Source organism: Vombatus ursinus, unplaced genomic scaffold (genome assembly GCF_900497805.2).
Source record: "Vombatus ursinus unplaced genomic scaffold, bare-nosed wombat genome assembly UNPS02014798.1, whole genome shotgun sequence".
NCBI classification, from domain to species: domain Eukaryota; kingdom Metazoa; phylum Chordata; class Mammalia; order Diprotodontia; family Vombatidae; genus Vombatus; species Vombatus ursinus.
The window spans coordinates 10,437,192-10,459,167 of record NW_020954576.1 but is presented as its reverse complement, the minus strand read 5'-3'; the positions used below and the strand labels follow the sequence as shown (position 1 = coordinate 10,459,167).

At 40.8% G+C, this 21,976-nt stretch overlaps 1 protein-coding gene across 1 annotated transcript in view; it reads left to right on the top strand.

Moving 5' to 3' along the window:
* Nucleotides 1-21,976, top strand: part of LOC114050081 (guanine nucleotide-binding protein G(I)/G(S)/G(O) subunit gamma-4) — an 83,316-nt gene that overhangs the window by 28,564 nt on the left and 32,776 nt on the right. The window contains exons 2-3 of the mRNA XM_027871628.1: nt 14,932-15,086; nt 20,191-20,305. Coding sequence (XP_027727429.1) covers nt 20,207-20,305 — 99 coding nt within the window. The 5' untranslated portion in view covers nt 14,932-15,086; nt 20,191-20,206. The remainder of the gene's footprint in view (nt 1-14,931; nt 15,087-20,190; nt 20,306-21,976) is intronic.

Genomic DNA, 21,976 nt, shown 5'->3' with positions numbered 1-21,976 from the left:
TTAGAAGCAAAGACATTTTTTTTTCTGGCTTCCAGCTTTGAGAGAAGTTTGGCTCTCTTCAGACCCGAGGAGGGAGAGAAATGCATTGGGAAGAAGCAGACAAGTGGAAGAACCAATGCTTTGGCATGTCGTTGATTGCCAGTTTGCTGTACCAGAGACTTCGGAGAATTTCCCTTTGGGTGAAATCAGGGATCCTCTCTCTAGTTTGATCTGAGCCATCTTATTTCCAGTGGGATAATCCATTCCCTCTCTGTATTATCTGGTATATTCTAATCTGTATAACTCTTCTGTTTTCTGTTTGCTATTGGCTTGGACGGGTTTATTTGCTAGTCACTATGTGTGATGCTCTTTTTGTAAGTGACATTTGGTGGGAAGGGAGTCAGGCTTTCAGATGTAGCTTGGAGTACTACTACTCTGTTAAAGGATAGAGGCCAGGAAAGTGGCTCAAACTTAACCATCACTTTTATGAGTTAGGGAAATAATAGATATAATTTTAGTCCAACATCCTTTTGCTGAAGAAAGAGCAGTGTGGCTGACCTCATGGCCCTAATTTCCCACTCCTCTACAGGCAAGAGTCAAGAATTCCAGAGGTAACTATTCATGCCTTCCCCCAAACTTCATTTGGACAAAACCATGAGAACATACACGTATCCTACATGGGCAACACATACTCTATACATCACCTCTCTGGAAAGAGATGGGTGGCTTTCTTCATCATCAGTCTTCTGGAAGCATGGTTAATGACTGCGCTACTCAGAGCTGCTTGATATTGCCCCATCAGTTTAGAGGCAGTGTTGCATAATAGTTTTATTAACAGACGCTATGCTAAGGACTGAGGATGCAAGGGAAGGAAAAACCCAAAACCAAAATCCAGTCCCTGCCTTCAAGGAGCTCCCATTTTAATGGGAGAGACAGTGTGCAAACAACCATGTACATATAAGTTATGGAGACATATTCAGAGTAGATGGAAGGTCATCTCAGAGGGAAGATACTAGCAGTAGGAGTAGGGCTAGGATGGGAAAGAAGGCCTCCTGCAGAAAGTAGAAATTAAGTTCAGTCTTGAAAGAAGCCAGGGAAGCCAGGAGACAGAGGTGAGGAGAGAGAAAATATTCCAAGCATGGGAGACAACCAATAAAAAGGCACAGAGCGGAGAGATGGAGTATTGTGTTTGAAGAAAAACCACAAGGCCAGTGTCATTGGATTGTAGAGTGCATGGAGTGGCGTAAAGTGTAAGAAGCCTGGAGAGCTAAAAAGGGGCATGGAGTAGATGGCCATCCTGGCAGCAAGGAAGACCTACCTCTGACACATTCAGGCTGTGTGATCCTGGGCAAATTACTCAGCCTCTTGATGTAAATCTCTAAGACTTTAGGTTGCAAAGAAGGTGCTGACCTACATTGGTGAAGGGAGTTCCCTCATCTCAGAGGTCCCTCTAGCAATGAAATCACAGGTCTGCTCCTTATTCTCTTAATGAAATTAAGTGATGATAAATCATGGAACCCCAGGGTCTCAGAAAAACCAAAGTTACAAGTAACCAGACCAGTAATGGAAAGACACTGGTGGGTGTAAGTAGGCTACAGCATATTACCAAGAGAGCCTAGTGTGCATGAAGTGGTCTAAGAGCTATAATTAAGGATACAGATGGCCAGAAGGATCAGAGAGCTAGAGCCATGCAGATTACCACCTTCATTTTATAGATGAGGAAACTGCAACCCAAGTGACTCACTTATCATGGTCACACGACTAGTCAACATCAGAGACAAGATATGAACCTAGGTCCTCTGACTCCCAACCCAGTGATCTTTCTGCTAAAACACATGATACAAGAAAAAGAATCCTGGTATTAAAGTCAGAGAACCTGGGTGCAGATACTACCTCTTGATGTTTGATTCTGGGGACCTTCAGCAAGTTGTTTAACCTCTCTGGGCCTCCAGTAGACAAGATGTCCTCCAAGGTCCTTCCCAGTCCTAGATCTTTAATCCTATGAGCAAAGGAGGGAGATCAGGATGGATAGCCTGAGTGATGCACTAGCTAGTAACAGATTATTAGTATTATTATTGTTCTTGTTGTTGTTATTACTATTATTAATATAGGTGTTGTTAATAATTATTATTAATGGATATTGATGTTAATGATGATAATAATAATAATAAATAACAGCTGGTATTTAAATAATGCTTTAAGATTTACAAAGCACTTTACAAATATTATCTCATTTTATCTTCCCAAAGATTCTGGGAAGTAGATGCCATTCTTATCCCCATTTTAAATTTGAGGAAACTGAAAGGCAGTTAAGTGATTTTCCCAGGGTCATACAGCTAATAAGTGTCTGGGGGTCAAATTTGAACTCAGATCTTCCTGACTTGAGGTTCAACCCTCTATCCACTGTGCCTGAAGAACACAAGGAAGGCTCTTTGTGCATTGCATAGTCCCTCTGTTGAAAAGACATGGAAGAACATGGACAAGAATAACCCAAGACAAGAATGTGTCAGAGGGGTTTGGATTGGTGCATCCAAACCTATGAGTTCACAAAAGAACCCAAGCATAAGAATTGGAAACTTCCTCTAAGAGTTCAATTGGAAAAAGATTCTATTTGAATTGAATAATTCTGGGAGAGAAAGCATGTTGCTGTTCCTCCTTTTCTCTCTAATTAGCCGATTAGGAGACAGAACATCCCAATCACAAATTGTATGAAAGGCTCAAAAACATCATTTACTTCTTTATCAGTCTCATTTTGTAAAAAACAACACTTCTATCGAAAAATTATTAAGTAAACTTGGATTTTACCCCATTTTCAAGCTTCAGTCTGTTTTTCAGTCTATTTCAGCAGCAGTTCTAAAACTTTTTTATTGTAGGAACACTCTGGTTAGGCAGATGGGCTACCTGACCATCTGTTCAACTTACTCCCATTTGACAGCACAGAGAAGAAAAAAAAATCTCTTGAGGCTTCTACCTTCATGAAATAATCAGTATTCTAGGTACATTTTTTTTAAAATGTCAGTTCTCATTTCTACAATAACAATGACATTTAAAGACATACAACTTTGAAAGATTTAAGAACTCTGATCAACTCTTCTGACAGAGGTGATATACTTAAGATGCAGAATGAAACACATTTTAAGGGTATGATCCATGTGGGAATTTGTTTGGCTTGACTATGCATTATTTATTACAAGAGTCTTATTTTTCTTTTTCAGTGGGCATGGGTAGGTAGGAGAGAGACAAAATTAAAGCTTGGTCAAGTGACCTAATCAAAGTCACATACTTACCAAAGATTAGTGGCAGAGCAGGGATTCAGACTCAGGACTTCTGATACCCAATGCAGTGCTCTTTCTGCCCTACACCACAGTTGTCTCCTGTCTCTCTTCTCCTGTCTCTCTCCTCCGCCTCTCTTCTTCCCCATCCATTCATCTCCAAAATTCTCTCCCTGCAGCTCTGCTTCATGTTCCCCTCCAAAAGGAACTATTCCTGGACTGATTCCTCCCCCTCAAGCCTAGTGCTGGTCAGACAAGCTCACTAGCAGCACTGCAACAAACTTATTAATGATATTTAGATTGCCTTCTAACCTGTCTACTCAAATCTTCTTTGCTGGTTCATGAACCTCATCCCACCCCTTAAGTATACATGTCCCTAGGAGAAGGTCTATGCACTATCAGGTCCCATAGATTTAATTATCATCTCAACTGAGGCACTAGCTGGCACAGAAGATAGAATGCTAGAGGTGGAAATGGGGAGACTCACATTCTGCCTGAGACATTTGCTAGCTGTGGGACCCAAAGTAAATCATTTAACCTCAATTCCTTCATCTGTAAAATGGGGCTAATAATAGTACTTGTCTCACAGGTATCAATCAAATGAATCAAATCAAATGAAATTATATATGTAAAGTGCTTTGCAAACCTTAAAGCATTCTACAAGTGTTAATTGTCATTATTATCCACTCCACACAAAAAAAATTTAAAAATCTATAAAACCAGCCCCAGTTTCTCCTCTGAGTTCTGGTCCTGTATTTCCTTTTGCCTGCTAGACATTTCTACCGGGTGTCCCACTAGCATCTCAAGCTCACTGTGTCCAGAATAGAGCTCGTTGTCTTCCCTCGATCCCTACCGCAAATCTGCCTCTTTTCCCAAATATCCTCTTTGGATAGCATCACCATCACTCAGTCCTGCTGGTTTAAAACCTCAGAATCACCTTTGACTATTTATTCTCCCCCTGGGTCCCATACCCAATCAGTCTGGGGGTACTCTACCTAGAGAAGGATAAAACAAAAGTTAATGACTGAAGAAAATAGAATGCAGAGACTAGTGAGCTTAGCTTTGGAAAGACAGTTTTTCATTTGTTTGAAAAGATGCTTTGAGATATATGCCCAGGACTGTCAAATTAGAGCAGTATTTCAAGGAGCTAATCCCAGTGGAAAGATCCAATGTGTCTTCATTACAGCTGGCCAGGCTGCCATTTCTGCTTCAGCTCTTTCCTGGGGTGGGAATGGGGAGAGCCTACCTACGTCCCAGTGTTCCAAGTAGGAAGTCGATCGTTCCCTTTCTGCCCTCTGTCTATGGCTGTCCCACTGTAGCAGCAGCTTAACCACAATTATCCCTTTCTCTGCACCTGCCCCTGTTTTTCTTACACATGCTCACACGATTCAGTCAGGCTTCCATGGCAGGGCTTTGTCCTCACGTGAGCTCACCAACTTTGCTGTCTTCCAGGTTCAAAGACTGCATCCTTGTCCTTCTCCAACTGCTTTGTAATGCATGCTGCTGAGAGGCAGCGTGAGCTTTTAATCTTTCTAAGCTTGGTTCCTCACCTATAAAACGAAGGTGGTGTTTGTACTACCTGCCTCATAGGGAATCGTAGGGTCAGAGGTCTAGACCTTAGAGATCATCCTGCCCAACACCTATTGTGAACTGTCCAAGAGACGAAGAACACAAAGCACTTTGTAACCAGAAATTGTATATAAATGGTGGCTCCGATTGTTGGTGGTGATAGAATAGGAATCATATACTCTTAGAACTAAAGGGACTTTAAACGGCATTTAGTTCATTTCCTCCTTGAAGCCTAAATCCCTTGAAAAGGAGACTACTGAGGAGGGGACATATGAATAGACCTGCATCAATTCAACACTACTGGAAAAGCCCAAGGTGTTGTTTTTGTATATGAAGCTCAGTGTTATTAGAATTACAAAACACAATTGATATTGACTTCGTTGTCTCCATTGCAGGTTATAAATTCCCCGAGGGCAGAGACTGTGGCTCACACAAACTCTAATCTGAGTTATGATGTGAACTCTATAGACAGTCAATAAAAGTCTGATGGCAGTGATGGGCATTATGACACAGCTCTCCTTTCTCCATTTTGTAAACTGAATCCCTGAATGAAGGCTTGAGCTGCTTAATTAGTTCAAACAATTTTTTGCCGTTTGATCTATAGTGAATTGTTTTTTGGTTTCATGATGTGCTCCTATCCCCTGTCCCTAACCTTACCCTTCAATTCTGAAAACTCAGGCCAAATAGAAAACTGCGAGTCTGCTTTGGGTGTGGAGGGAGACATGGAAAAAGGGGGAGGGGGCAAAGAATTGGACTTTATGCTTTGGAAAAAGCATCAATCTGGGAGTCAAGACATTAGTTTTCAAGTTGTGGCTATACCTCTTATTGACTTTTTTACTTTGGGCAAGTCATTTAATCTCTTTAAGCCTCAGTTTCCTTATCTGTAAGTATACTACCTACCACCCTGGGCTGCTATGATTGAAACACTTTATAAATAAGCTGTCATCATTAAGATTTAGGGAACCTGTCTTCAAAACTAAACCAATGGCTTGTATTTGGCAAAAGAAAGGAAAGATAGAGTGAAAAAGATTGAACTAGAAAAAGCAGTGGAAGATTAGAGAGTAGTAGATTATGAGAGGCAATTAGATTTAAAGCATCGGACCTGAGTCAGGAAGACTTAAGTTCAACTTCAGCCTCAGACACTTGCTAGTTGTATGGCCCAGGCAAGTCATTTAACCTCAGTTTCCTCCCCAGTAAAATGGGGATAATAATAGCACCTACCTCCTAAGGTTGTTATGAGAATAAGATGAGATAATATTTGTAAAGTGCTTTGCAAAACTTAAAGTGCTATGTAAATTAGCTGCAGTTATTGGACAAGGGACTGTACTTGTAGCCAAAAAGACTTCCATTCAAATCCCACCTTTAATATTTATTGGCTGTATAACCATTGGCAAATTGCTTAACTTCTCTGAGCCTCAGTTTACCTCATCTATAAAATGGGGATACCTGTAATACCTGCCTCAGAAGTGGAATACAAATGAGATAATGGATGAGAGAACTTTGCAAACCTTAAAAATACTGTATAAATTATTGATTCTATTTGAGGTTAGAGGCAATTATTACAGTTTTTAAAAAAAAGAAAATAGACCTTTATTGTGGTTCTCTTCCTAAATCTGCTGCTAATTTGCCTTCTGATCTTGGGGGAAAAATGCAACCCTTATTTTAATCATCTCCAATTCTCTCACCCATCAAGGGATCAGAGCAGGCTGCCTCGTGACTCAGCATTATAATAACAGTCTTCAGAAACCCGAGGATGAATCTTGCCCCCTTAGCTCTGACAGGCAGGTGTCATATGGACAAGGTGCTTCCTGGCTATAGCATTCCTCTCCAGTCCATGATGGCACATACTGTGTTTCAAGTTCTTTCTCTTTATCTCTTGCTTAGCATCTGTGTGATTAGATGTTATTAGATCAGGCAGATGCTATCAGACCATCAGGATGCAAATTGAGTAATTGAGACCCAAATTGCAAAATGCCTCATGCTTTACTAGCACCGTATTTAATTTGTGCAATGATTCAAGCATGGATGGAAATGTGGTACAATCAATAAGGGTTCTTTCTGAGCCACTCTGGTCTCCAATCTACATCCAAGGTGTGTATAAAGACCAAACATTGTACCTGCTTCCCCTGGGCCTCTAAAGCCTCCTTTCCCTATGAATCTGGCTACCCACGTAGCATCTGGTCTCCTCAAAGATTAGCAGCACTGACACTCCTATTGCGATGGTTGTGACAAAGAACAAAAATTTTGATTTTAAAATATAACATTTTTATAGTTCCCTCATCTGTAAAAATGGATGGCTAGGTGGAATAGTGGATTGAGTGCCAGGCCTGGAGTCAGGAAAATTCCTCTTCCTGAGTTCAAATCTGATCTCAGACACTTCCTAATTGTGTGACACTGGGCAACTCACTTAACTCTGTTTGCCTCAGTTTCCTTATCTGTAAAATGAGCTGGGCAACGAAATGGCAAACCACTCCAGTATCTCTGCCAAGAAAACCTCAAAAGGAGTCACAAAGAGTCTGACGTAACTAAAAAAACAATTAAACAACAGCAATATCTATAAAATGAGGATAAGGCTCCTTACCTCTTTCATGGTATTGCCATGAGGGGAGCACTTTGTAAACCTTAAAGCTTAACCCCCTGAAACCCTTTAAAACAGGTGTTTTTTTAAAATAAAAAAAAAATTTTTTAAATATAGAATACTAGACACCCCCTCTCAACTATTAGTTTTTTTTAAGTTTTAATTGATGTCTTATGTTTCTCACATCATTCTAGTTATCCCAAGTATTCTTCCCCCTTCCCCTCCCAGCGAGCTAACCCATGTACCAAATGGGAGGGGAAAAAAATCAACAGAACTAAATGATACATTAAAAGAGTCCCAAACTATATGCAATGTGTAACACCTGTGGATCTTCCACCTCTCTGAAGGGCTGTCTAGAGCAGAAATTCTTAACTTTTGTTTCATGGACCCCTTTGACAATCTAGGGAAGCCCACAGACTTCTTTCAGAATAATGTTTTCAAATGGGGCAGCTGTGTGGCATGGTATATAGAGCACTGGACCTTGACTCAGGAAGATCTGAGTTCAAATCCTACCTCAAGCACTAACTAGCTATATGACTCTGGGCAAGACACTTAAACTCTGTTTGCTCAGCTGTAAATGGTGGTAATAGCACCTACCTCCCAGGGTCATTGTGAGTATCAAATGAGATAATATTTGTAAAGCATGGTATCTGACACATAGCAAGTGCTTTAATAATTTCCTATGCTTATCATAGTGTCTGGTAACATAGTAAGTGCCATATAAATGTTAGCTATTATTATTATGAAATGCATAAGATAAAATACACAGGAAACCAATTGTACTGAAAAATGGTCTGCAGACAAAAAGAATACAATCACATGTGAGCTAGATATAGGTCTACTAACTACAGCAATTTCAAATGAGTGAAGAGTGTTAACCACATTTTGAGATATCTGCAACACTATAATGTGATATGAAATATGAGGTGATTTTTACTAGTGACCAAGTCCCAGGCACTGCTGATATTATTGTGATCTGCCTATATTCATGATTGAAGGAAATGACAAATTTCAATTAAAGGTTAGTGAAAAAAAAAGATATGATTTTTTTCTCATCCAAGTTCACAGACCCCTGAATATCTTTGTCCATGAACCCAAATTAAGAACCCCTGCTCTACAGAAATGGAAGCTATTATTATTTATGAAACACTTTGTCAGCTCATATCTAAGCTAGAAATTTAACAAGCAGTAATAAGAGGCCCTCAAGGCTATATTTTAGGCAAAGTTTAATTTTGCAAGGATGCAAAGGGAGAGTGAAAATTGCCTCTATCATGGATGGGTAAAGCCTTCCCTGATCTCCCCCAGGTGTTAATGAACTCTCTGATTTCCTTGTACCATTAGCAATTTGTGTACAGGTTATGCCCTCCTTCACAGTGGAATGCAACCTCCTTGAAGGCAGGGACTTTTTTACTTTTGTTTTCATGTCCCCAGGACCTACCCAAATGCCTTGCACATAGTAGGCACTTAATAAATGCTAACTGAATGGAATACTAGACACCCCCTCCCAACTATTAGTTCCTTCCCTTTCTCAGATTGCCTTCTATCTCTATTTGATATGTATTGTGTTTTTACCTAGTTTCATATCGTCTCCTCGATTAGAATTTAAGTACCTTGAGGATAGACTATTCTTGCCTTTCTTTATATTCTCAGCTCTTGGCATATAGTAGATGCTTAATAAATGTTTGTTGACTGACTACACACACACGCACACACACATAATACACACGTGCAAACACATATGAACTAAAATCATGGCAAAATAACCATCTAAAGTCTGTGTCAGGGAAGCATGGTTACAAATTAATTATGATTTCCTCTTCTTTCCCACCCAAACTTCTCTTCTCTATATCCAGCCCTAGTCTATCCCCTTAGCAAAAATCTCAAATCACCAATTGCCTTTTGGATACTTCAAACTCAATGTCCTGGAGATATCTCAAACTCAATATTGTCCAAACAGAACTCATTATCTTTCCATCCAATTGCATGCCTCTTCCAAATTTCCCTATTTCTGTTAAAGGCATCATAATCCTTCCAAGGTTCATAATCTCAGCATTATCCTCAACTCTTTGCCCTCTCTCACCCCACATATCCAATTAGTGGTCAAATCTTCCTATTTCTATATCTACAACATCTCGTATCTAACTCCCCTTCACTCAAACAACCGCCATCTTAGTTTACATGATCATCACCTCTCACCTAGATTATGGCAACATCTTCTTAAGTGGTCTCCCTGCCTCAAGTCTCACCCCATTCCAGGCCATTCTCCACACTGCTGCCCAACTTATTTTCCTTAATCACAGATCTAATCATATGACTAGCCCTTCTCTACCAAGCCCAATGGCTTCCTACTGCCTCCACGATAAAATATAAACTTCTATATTTAGCTTTTAAAGTCCTTCACTCCCTAGACCAAATCTATCTTTCCAGCCTCATTGTTCATTATACTTCTCCTGTACTCAGCTACCCAGCAAAACTAACCTCTGTGATCCTTATACATGACTCTCTCATCACTGAGCCATTGCTCTGATGGCCCCTGTGCCCCTGTGCACTCCTCCCTCACCTCGGCATCATTGAATCCCTTTGTCCCTTCAACATGCATCTCAAGCACCAATTTCTAAAATATTAAGCCTTTCCTGATCCCCTCAACTGCTAGGGCCCTCCTTCTCTAACTATCTTGTATTTAACTATTTTGTATTTATTTCTCTTTATTCTTTATATTTACTCTGGATATACTTAGATAGGTCACTGTTGTCTCCTCTATTAGGATATAAGCTTCTTGAGTATAGGAATTGGTTGATTTATTATATTTGTAGATGCAACACCTAGCACAGTGCCTGGTAGAAGAGATCCCTAAAAAATGCTTGCTGACTGATTCTCTTGTCAAGATAATCGATAAGCCCTCAACAATGGTGTGTAAGGATAATTGGTCCAAGGCAGACTGGTCTAGGAATGGAGTCACAAAAATACAGACAATGATGAAGAGGGCCTACTCAAGTTCATTTGTCTCCCTATGGACAGCTTGGAGGAGTGCCTAGAGATCAGCATTACCAGACAGCAGAACCACCATTAGTGTTAATTGAGGAAATAGTGAGTAAGCCACTGAGGAGTTGGTACTAGTCAGAATTCCAAAGAGGTGAAAAGGTAGGTTGGAAAATCTTAAATGATCCTCCTAGAGCCTCATTTAAAAGTCTCACCCTACGAAGTGTCCTCAAGGCAGCAAACAATCCTTCTCCATCCTCTGAATAGGCACCCTTTTCTGTGGTTTTTGTCTTGGACTTCACCACCTAACTTCCACTCTTCTTTTATGGAAATGAAAATGGTAGAAGAGGAGAAGCCTTGGCTTAAGGAAATATGAGGAGACCTCCACACTTTTCCCTTATCATTAATATGATTATATCAGATACATTATGATCAGCTCCTGTGCACCACTGGAAATACCAATAAGCACCCCCCAAAAAAATAAACCCACCCGTAGATAGAAAGGAATTTTAAGAGAATGCAAGTGAAGAAGAAAAAAAGAAATGAGTGAATGAGCCAAAAATGGTTTTTAAAACAAGCAGCCCCAAAGCTAAAATTCAAAGGTCATAGAGAAGGAACGAAACAACATAAAATTAGATATATACGGATATCTACTTCTCCTTTCCTATCCTGCCCCTACTCCCCCCCCACAAAAAAATAGAAAAAGCAATGAAATCTCACAAGCTTAACAAGGAGGAACTTCTGATAAAAAGTAAAATAAAAGTATGTTCTAGAGGTTCTCGGTAATGGATAGGCAGGTCAGAGAGGGGAAGTGAGAAGCAATCAAATAGATATCCTGGTGTTCAAAACCAAAGTCAATTTGGACCAAGCACAAATAAGGCAAAATGTGTCTTCCATTGTTCCATTTAATCCTCGTCTCTGTTTTTAAATTCTGATTGAGGCAGAACAAGGTAAAGCACTTATAGGCACTCCAAAAACCCTTTGATGGGAATCGGGACTGGACCTGTGAGTTCAGGTGAGGAAACTCTTTCCAGTACCAATGGATACTTTCTCTGTGTAACTTATTATCTTAAAAATCTACCTAGAGAACGGAGAAGTGATTTGTCCAGGGTCCCACAGCCAGTGTGTGTCAGAGGCAGGACTTCAACCCAGGTCTTCCTGGCTTCAGGCTAGGATCCTGATCACTACATCACACTGCCTCTCAACAAAAACCCTTGAGGACATATATAATTGTTAAGTGACAGGTAATTTTAAAAAAATATTTATATGTGATATTAAAGTTATCTTCCATTCAAAATTGTTATTTCTTTCTGTTTGGTCAGTGGTTAGGTGGATAATGAATACAGGAACGGAAATGATGATTGGCATTTTGGGGGGGGGGGGAGGCATGGCAATCAGGGTTAAGTGACTTGCCCAGGATCACACAGCTAATAAGTGTCTGAGGTCACATTTGAACTCGGGTCCTCCTGACTCCAGAACTGGTTGCTCTATCCACTGTGCCACCTAGCTGCCCTCCACCTTTTTTTTGATGGTTTTTAAGTAGGCATTTTTACAGCAATTTGGAGTTATGAAAATAAAGTGACTAAAATATAGTCCATACTCTTGAAATATAGAGACTATACCCAATATAAAGGATATAATCCATACCCTTAGACACAGAGATTTCATAACTGGATTTATACCCCAGGGAGACCATTGATAAGAAAATCCCCAATATACCAAAATATCAAAGTAGTACTTTTTGTGATAGCAAAGAAATAGAAAAAAAAAGTGGATGTCTATTGATTGATGAATGGCTCCACAAACTATGGTATATGACTGTAATGGAATATAACTTTTCTGTAAAAAATTACATTTCTGTAAGAAATTTTGGCTATGATGAATACACAGAAGCATTCTGCATCTTTCTGCAGAAAGATCTCCACGAACTGATACAGAGTGAAGTAAGCAGAACCAGGGAGACAACCTGCATAATGGCTACAACAATGAAAATTGAAAGAACAAGCCTCCCAAAATCAAAAATTAATGTTGCAAAATTATAAGGAATAAGCCTGGCTTGAAAGAAAAAAGATGAAAAGACATCCCCACCTCACCCTTTAGCAGAGGTGGAAAATATACAAGTGTTTTACATTGCACATAATTTTAGACTTTTTCGATATATTGATCAATTATGATGATCTTTGTCTTAAAAATACTATTTATTATTTGTAGGGCTCACAGAGAATGAGAGGCGGAAGATACTGGTAGAAATTATGATGATGTAAAAAAAGATATCAATAAAAACATTATTTTTTAAAATGATAGTTGAAGTACCACATGGATAGAGGAGAGATCTGTGGTAGGTCTAAGGCCATGGGTGCCTCCACCTGGCATGCTGGATTTTAAATAGTTTTTAGATAGATATTTACCTAGCACTTTTCAATTTACAAAGCACTTTCTGTCAGCAATTTTCAGAGTCAAGGGGTGCAAGTATGATTCTCTTCATTTGATAGGCAAGAAACTGAGCCTTGGCAAGGTTAAATGACTTGCTTAAGAGCACATAGTGACCAAGCAGGGGTAGGGGTGGTTGGATTCCTTGGTCAGGGCTCTCTTCACTACACCATGCTGCCTCTAGAAGAAAGGATACTTTTAAAAGTATTACAAAAAGAAATATTCTTTGTTATATCTGATTTTGGGTTTGGTCATTAAAGTTATGGGATAGATTCTAATAGACTCCAGAGTCAGTCAACAAGCATTTATTAAGCACCTACTATGTGTCAGGCATTATGCTAAGGACTGGGGATACCAAAAAAAAGGCAAAAGATGGTCCCTGCTCTTAAGGAGATCAGACTCTAATGGGGGAGACAACACGATAACAACTATGTACAAACAAGATATATACGTGACAAGTTGGAGATAATCAACAGAGTGAAGACACTAGCAGCAAGGGCGGGGGGTAGGGGAATCAGGAAAGGCTTCCTGTAGAAGGTGGGGTTTTAGCTGGGATTTGAAGGAAGCCAGGAAATCCTGGAGATGGAGAGGAGGAGGAAGAGATTCCAAGCATAGGCGACTGGCAGTGAAAATGCATGGAGGTAGGAGATGAAGCATCTTGGGCAAGGAACGGTAAGGAGGGAAGTGTCACTGGATTCTGGAATATGTGGAGGTGCGTAAGGTTGAAGAAGACTAGAAAGGTAGAAGGGGACCGGGTTAGGAAAGGTTTTGAACATCAAAAAGAGAATTTTATATTTATCCTGGAGATGATGGGGAGGCAATGGAGTTTATGGAATAACGTGGGGGTAGGGAATAGGAATGATATGCTCAGATATGTACTTTATGAAGATTAATTAGACAGCTGAGTAGAGAATGGACTGAAGTGGGGAGAGATTTGAAGCAGGAATACCAACCATCAGGCTATTGCAGTAGTTCAGGCATGAGATAACACGGGCAGTGGTCAGGGTAGTCACAGTGTCAGAGGAGAGAAGGGGGTATATATAAGAAATGTTGTGAACATAGAAGGGGCAGCTAGGTGGCACAGTGGATAGTGTCAGGCTTGGAGTCAGGAAGGCCTGAATTCATATCCAGCCTCAGACACTTAGTAGTTATATGACCCTGGACAAGTCACTTAGCCCTGTTTGCCTCAGTTTCCTCATCTGTAGATTGAGCTGGAGAAGGAAATGGCAAACCACTGCAGTATCTTTGCCAAGAAAACCCCAAATGCGGTCACAAAAAGTCAGACATGATTGAAACAACTAAACAACAACAAAAATGAATGTAGAAAGGACAGGACTTGAACAGTGATTACATATGGGGGTTGACAAAGCATGAGGAGTTGAAGATGATGCCTAGTTTGAGAACCAGGGGACTGGGAGGATGGCAGTGCCCTGGATAGGAATAGGGAAGTTTGGAAGTTGGGAGCTTTTGAAAAGAAAGAGAATTATTTCTGCTTTGGACGTTATGAGTTTCAGATGTCTGTAAGACATCCAGTTAGAGATGTTCAACAGGCAGTAAGTCCAGAGGTTAGGAGAGAGGGTAAGGCTGAATCAATAGATCTGAGAATCAGCTTGGCGATTATAACTGAATCCACAGGAGCTGATGAGATCACCAAGTGGCATGGTGTAGAGGGAGAAGAGAAGGGGGTTCTGGACAGAGCCCTGAAGAACACACAAGGTTAGCAAGCATGGCATGGATGAAGATGCAGCAAAGGAGACTGAGAAGGACTGGTCAGAGACGTAGGAGAAGAATCCACATACATCGGTGCCACAAAAACCTAGAGAGAAGAGGGTGATCAGCAGTGTCAAAGGCCAGGAAGAATGAGGTTTGAGGAAAAAGCCATTAAATTGGTTTGGCGATCAAGGTCCTGGTCTATGGTTCTAGGAGCTGTGATTTCTCCAGGCTCCACCTACCTCCATAACCCTTCACATGCCATCTTGAGCAGTAGTATGCAGTCAGGCCTGGTATTTCTATGGGAAAGAGGAACAGTGGAGTAGTTTGTGGTTTGTTTGGTTTTTTGTTTCACTTTCGGAGAGGAAAGGTTTCTCTTCCCATCTCTAGCCTTTTCTTTGGTTGTTGTTTCAGATGGACTCCTGTTAAGAGCCCTGATTCAGCGCTGATCGTAGACAGGTTCAAGCATCGTTCCTGCTTCCACCCGTGGATTTGTGTCGATAACATCTTGTGCCTCCAGCTCCCTGTGACACACCTGCTCCAGGTCACTGGACCTGCCCTGACAACAGGTAAGAAAGCTGACTCGTTTGTGACTCTGACCACAAAATGGTCCCTAAGGTCTATGTGTTTCTTGCCAATGTGTATGGGATGGGAGGAAGGAGCCAATTCCATTTTATTCACTTCGTTTTTCTTTTGACCACGCTCTTGGTCTCATGCCCAGTGAGTGTCTGTCCCCTACCCCTACTCCAGGTCCCTGTGGCAGAAGCTGGACTGCCAGAGTTATCTTTTTATGACATTTCGGTCCCCCACCTCATTGGGGCAGAGCCTTCCTATGGTACGCTTCTTCTGCTTAACATTTCCACAGCTCACAGTGTGAATGTTGAGGGAGGATGATAGGGGAAGAGCTGTGAGCGAAGCCAACCTTACTAGAATTTGGAGTTCACTTCAGGCAAATCCCACTCTGTACTTCCTCCAACCCTGTTAAATAATGACTTCTGGTTCAAATGGAGACCAAAAGAAACCTTGAATGGGAAAAGCAAATTGGAGATGTCAGAAAAGGGCGAAATGCAACCTGAAGGACGTATATGGAAGGGAGAAGATGGGAAGAATCTCAGATCTTTTTTAGAACCAACTAGCAAGACTCACCTCGTTTTCTTTTTTCACCACTCCCCATCATTCTATCTGGCCTAATCCACAACAGAAGGTGAGAGGGACCCAAAGAGTAGTGCTAGAAATTATCCCAATATGAAACACCCTAGGTATAACTGCAGTGGTGAGGTGGGGAGAGCAGAGGGAGAGGTGGAATGAAGATGAGAATCCCTCCAATAATTCAGTGGAGTAGGCTTTCTTGCATTCTCCCAGAGGAACCATATGTACGTGCATGCTCCATTGCATCCCTTGAACATGGTAGTAAGAAATCACTGGACGTGGATTCTAGTCTTGGCTTTGCCACTACATATCTATGTGATCTGGGACAAATCATTTCATCTCTGTGGGCCTAAATATCATCTCTAAAAACCAGTTGTTTGTACTAGTTTCTCTTTGTGGCCCCTTCTAGATCTTACATTCTGTGCTCCTAGGCAAAAACACACTCAATTGAATTCCTCCTGTGTACAAAAACTGTGGGAAATTGGAAGAAATAAAATATGGGGTCCTGGGAGTTTTGTTTTTTTACAGTCCGGTTATAGGGACAGAACTTGTATAACAAATGCATAAAAACAGCTAAAGAAAAAGTTGGATAGTAACACAATAAAGGTAAATAAATTAACATCCTACAAATTGAGTGAGTTTTGATGAGTTGGCAGTGGTGAGAAGTGATGAAGTTTTTAATATGCAGAGTTGGGTTTTTCAGCTTCATCTTTGGAATCTTCCTCCATCTTTAAGATAAATTATAGCATCACAGAATTAGAAGGGACTTCATTAGAAGGGAAGTCATCCATTAGGATCTCCATACTCAAGTCTCCTCAACAAGTACCAGAGCCTTTGTTTAAAGAACTGTGAAGAAAGATAACCCACTGACTCCCATTAAAGCCCATCATACTATGGGCAGCTCAAAGTATTAAGAAGTTCTGTCTTCCTGGGCCAAACAGAACAAAAATCTATTCCTTCTTCCGCATGACAGCTCTCCAGATACTTGAAGAGAACTATGATGTCCACCTTCCACAAAATACCTAGGCAGTTAAGTGGTGCAATGGATAGAATGCTAGACCTGGAGTCAGGAAGACTCAAGTTCAAATTCAGGCTAGTTATCAGTCTCAGCTACTAGCTGTATGACCCTGGGCAATTCTGAACTTCTACTTCTTAGCCTCAGTTTACCTCATATATAAAATGGGAGATAATAACAGCTCCTACTTCCCAGAATTGTTGTGAGGTTAAAATGAGATGTTTATAAAATACTTAGCAAACCTCAAGGTATTAGGTAGATGTTAGCCATTATTATTATTATTATTATCATCATTATTATAATATCTTCTTCTCTCTAGGTTAAAGATGCCCACTTCCTTTGATAGAATCTCATATAATGTGAGCTTGAGGTCTTTCACGACCCTGGTTGTCATTCTCTGGACATCATGCAGTTTATCAATGACTGTCCTAAACTGTGATGCCCAGGGCTAAATACATTAGTCCAGATGCTACCTAAAACACACCTAAGTCGCTTTTATTCTTTTTTTGCGAGACAATTGGTGTTAAGTGACTTACCCAGGGTCACACAGCTAGAGAGTATCATGTGTCTGAGGCCGGATTTGAACTCAGGTCCTCCTGACTTCAGGGCCGGTGCTCTATCCACTGCAGCATCGAGCTGCCCCAGTCGCTTTTCTTCTTTAAAAAAAACAACCTTACTAGATTCTGCCTTCCCTCAGTCTATCATCCTATAGCTCTCCTCCTCTTATCAGCTACATTCCTTAAAAAAAGGCATCTATAATCAATTTCTTCACTTCCCCCCCCATCCCACCCCCTCACTTTCTTCGAAACGCTTAGCAATCTGGCTTCAAGCTTCATTCAAGTGAAACTGCTTTTTTCAAAGTTATCACTGATCTTTTAATAGCCAAATCTAATGATCTCTTCTCAATCCTCATCCTTCTTGACTCCTCTATAACATTTGAGACTACTGATCACTGTTCCTGGGTTTTGTGACACTTCTCTCCTTTGGTTTTCTTCCTACCCATCTATTTCTCAGTTTCCTTTGCTGGATCTTCATTCATGCCATAACACTAACTGTTGATATCCCTAAAGGCTCTGTCCTATGTCCTCTTCCCTTTTCTCTCTATACTCTCTCATTTGGTCATCTCATCAGCACCCATGGGTTGAGGTATCACCTGTATGCAAATGATTCCCAGATCAATATATCCAGCGAGGCCTGGTCTCTCTCCTAAACTCTTGGCCCACATCACCAACTGCCTATTGGACATTTCAAATGGAAGGTCTGGTAGGCATCTCAAACTCAGCACATCTAAAACAGAACTCATCTATTTTTGCATATCCACCATCATTTAAACTTCCCTATTGTTGTCAAAGGCACCGCCATCTTTCCAGACACCCAGGCTGTCAATCTTGGTGTCTTTCTGCACTCCTCACTCTCACTCGCCCCACAAAGCCTATCAGTTGCCAAATCTTACTGTTTCTCCACGATCTATTTCAGACACAACCCCATCTCTCCACTCACACAACAACCACCCTAGTTTAAGCCTTAATCACTTCTCACATCAACTATTTCAATAGCCTCATAAATTGGGCTCCTTGTCTCAGATCTCTCCCCATTCCAATCCATCCTCCACACAGCTGACAAAGTGATTTGTCTAAAGTACAGATCTGACTCTATCACTCTATCCCACCTCCCTCAATAAACCTGTTATTTTAAGCTCTTCACAACATGCCTCCTTCCTGTCTTTGCAGTCCTCCCTCCATATACTCTGTGGTCCAGCCACATTGGCCTCCTTTCTGTTCTTCACACAAGATGTTCCGTCTCCCATCTTTGTGACTTTTTACTTGGGTTATCCCCTATGCCTGGAATGCTCTCTCCTTCCCCAGTCTGCCTCTTAGAATACCTGGCTTTTTTTTTTTCAAGACTCCTGGAGCCTCATTTAAAAGGGAAAGCAAGATAGGTAGCCATCAATTTTTGCTGCTAGGACAAGAGAAAAAAATATGCCTGGGGCAAGTGGCATTCAGTTGTCAGGAAAGGACAATGGAAACTCTGGGAAAACTTGAGGCCACTGCCCTGAAGCCTCTGGGAGTCTGAAGCAGGGTTAGAGCTGGACTAGGAAGGAGCACACTTGAGGTAAAGATGCTGAGGAGACAGGGGTTGCTGAGGAGGGAAGAAGCATCAGTAACTTCCTATTGAAATTAATTATTCTTGGGTCAGGGAGGGGCAGGAGAGAGAGAATTTAGAACTTGAAATTTTTTTAATGAATGTTTTAAAAAAATTTACACAAAATTGGGGAATGTTTAATGAAATAAATGAAATACATATTTAAAAGTAAGAAATTAATTATTCTTGCTACCTGGGTGCTAAACTCAGTTGTTGCTATGTTGCTGAGGGACTGAAAGGGCTGAATTTAGGCCCTCTAGGGCAAAGTTTAACCACCCTGTGCTACATTGTACACGGCCTAAACAAGGGACTTGTCCAAAAAATGAAAAATCCAGAGGAAAAATACTTACCTGGATGCCAGGATAATATCTTCCTACCCCTTGCTGTGCAGTGATTGAAAATTATTTTTGTTCTTTACACAATATAGCAAGCATTTGCCTTTGGTCAGTTTCCTACTCTCTCTGAGCCTTTAATTATGATGGCTCTCTCCAAATGGTTCTCATTAGATGCAATAAGTATAAGGCAGAGCATATGCTTTATAAATATGCCACCATGGAGCACTTGGCATTACATTCATTTGTTTGGGGGCCAGGAAAGTGTGGTGACTCAGAAGCCAAGATAGGAGAGACTTTCCATTAGGACAGGGCAGAGAGATCAAGAAGGATGAGAACTGGGAAAAAAAGAGGCCATTGAACTTGGTCACTGATGACTGTTCATCCAACAGTTTTAGTAGAGTGGTGCAGGGGATAGATGGATAGATAGCCAGACAGACAGACAGACAGACAAACTGACAGACAGACAGACATAGATTGATAGGTAATTTTTAATAAGATTTCCCTCATGTATCCACCAGCCAGTAATTGTCTTGTAACTTCAATACCCAGCCAGGTCACTGAAAATGTATTTTCTCTTTTTAGAAAGGAAAGTCAATTGGCATTTCTAATGATGTGCATGTTTGTACATGTATGCTTATATGATATTATTTAAAGCCAACTCTCTGAAATTATTGGCTCAGTAACGCAATGAAGTACATGATTGATTTTAAAAATGCTATTGAAATAACAGGACATTTGGGTTTATAGCTTATAGTACTGGAGGATGGCAATTAGGGATTTGAACTTTGTGTTCCCATTTATTGACAGTGCCCAGTGTTGACAAACAACCAGGTACTGAGAGACTGTTTCAAGGAATTTCATGACATTTGGTCATACTGTTGGTTAATACTATACATATTGGTCATACTATTCCTATTCTTTTGGAAGGATGAAACATCACTTTTATAGTGTGAGTGCTTACAATCTAGAGATAATAGGCACATTGTTACACTCACTGTAATTTACAGCTTTCTAATTCTCTAACTTTGACAGTTTCTGGGGAAAGAGAATGAAAGAAGGCATGTCTAATAACAGCACAACCAGTATCTCTCAAGCCCGAAAAGCTGTGGAGCAACTCAAAATGGAAGCATGTATGGACAGGATAAAGGTAAGTGAGAGCTTGCCTTTCTACCAAACTAAACTAACACTTTTATTTCCAGCTTTAAAAAAGTGAAATCTTTCCCCAATCTGGCTATTGCCAAAAGTAATCATGTGAGATGAAAAACGTCACCCTGCAAAACACCCACCCAAGCTTGGCAGACTGTAACATTTACAAACGAGTGTTTGCCTCAGACTCCTTAGTATGCCCAAGTATTAAAATGATGCAAAATACACAGTGTGCGTGAAATCCTAGAGGAGGCACCAAAAATAGCCTCGCATTCATCTCAGCTCTATTTAGCTCAGTTGTCATGCCAATAAGCAAGGAAGAGTTTTTAACAATGAGACCAATCACAATTTCTCAGCCCGCGATGTGTATTCTAAGTTAGACAACATCTGATATCTTGACAAGGGCATCTTTGAGGGGTAAAGCATCAAAACTTACAACATGTTTATCAAATGTTCCTTTGGGAAAAGAAGGGAAGGGGGCAAGAGAACCCTCCATGTGCTCATTTAGCTGAATGTGGAATTCTTCATGCTGGGCGAACTGAAGCAGGAAGAAGCCAGCTATTAACCAGATGCTATCTAGGGGTGCATGGGAGGCCAGGCAAAGCCCATCACATTAAAAATGCATTGTTGTTTTGATGACTTGGATGGTGTCAGTAATCTATAATAAATATGGCCAGAAAAAGTAAAAATTCATGGTGTCCTAGGTGGGTGCCAAACTCAGAGCTCTTGCTTAGCCAAGCATCTAGAGCTCAGAAAGGTTAGGTGACCATCTTTCTCCTCACCTTCACTGTCAAACTTCTTAGAAAAAAAAATTTGTTTGCACCTGATGCTTCCAATTCTTCACCACCCACTTTCTCCCCAATTCATTGCTGTCTGACCCCTCCCTCTCCCTCTCCCTCTTTCCCTCTCCCTCTCACTCTCACTCTTTTTCCTCTCCTTCTTTCCCTCTCTGCCTTTCTCCCTCTCTGTCTCTCTCTCTGTCTCTCCCCCACCCAACATTCTACTGAAATAGATCAAAAGTCTCCATTGACCAAGTTGAGTGGTCTTTTTTTTTTCAGTCCTCATCCTCCTTGATCTCTTTGCCCAGTTCTTAACGATAATCTCTCCAACCTTCACTTCAGAGACAGCACACTCTCCTGGTTTTTCTCCTGTCTCTCTGGCCATTCCTTCTTTGTTTCCTTCACTGCTTTCTCATCCTCTTCCTGACCCCTTTAGGTGCACACTCTCTGAGGCTCTGTCCTTTACCCTCTTCCTTTCTCCTGCCAATCTCTACTATTTTATCAACTCATTTATGCCCATAGTCCTAATTATCACCTCTATACAAATGACTCATAATTATACGTCTCCAGCCCTGTCCTCTGTTCCAAGCTCCACATCTGACTTTCAACTACCTAGAAGAAATATCCAACCTGAAAATCTCTTAAATACTTCAAACCCAACATATCTAAAACTGAGCTTACTATCTTATTCCAAAAGTTTCTTCCTCCTTCTGACTTGACTGTTTTTTGTCAATGGTACCACCATCCACTCTTTCTCCCATGGTAAAAATCTAATATTTTCTTTGGTTACTCCTTCTCCCTTACTTGTCATATCCAGTCAGTTGTAAAACACTATCAATTTGGCCCCTTCAGAATCTCTCATATTCGTCCCTTTCTCTCTTTCCTCACAATCA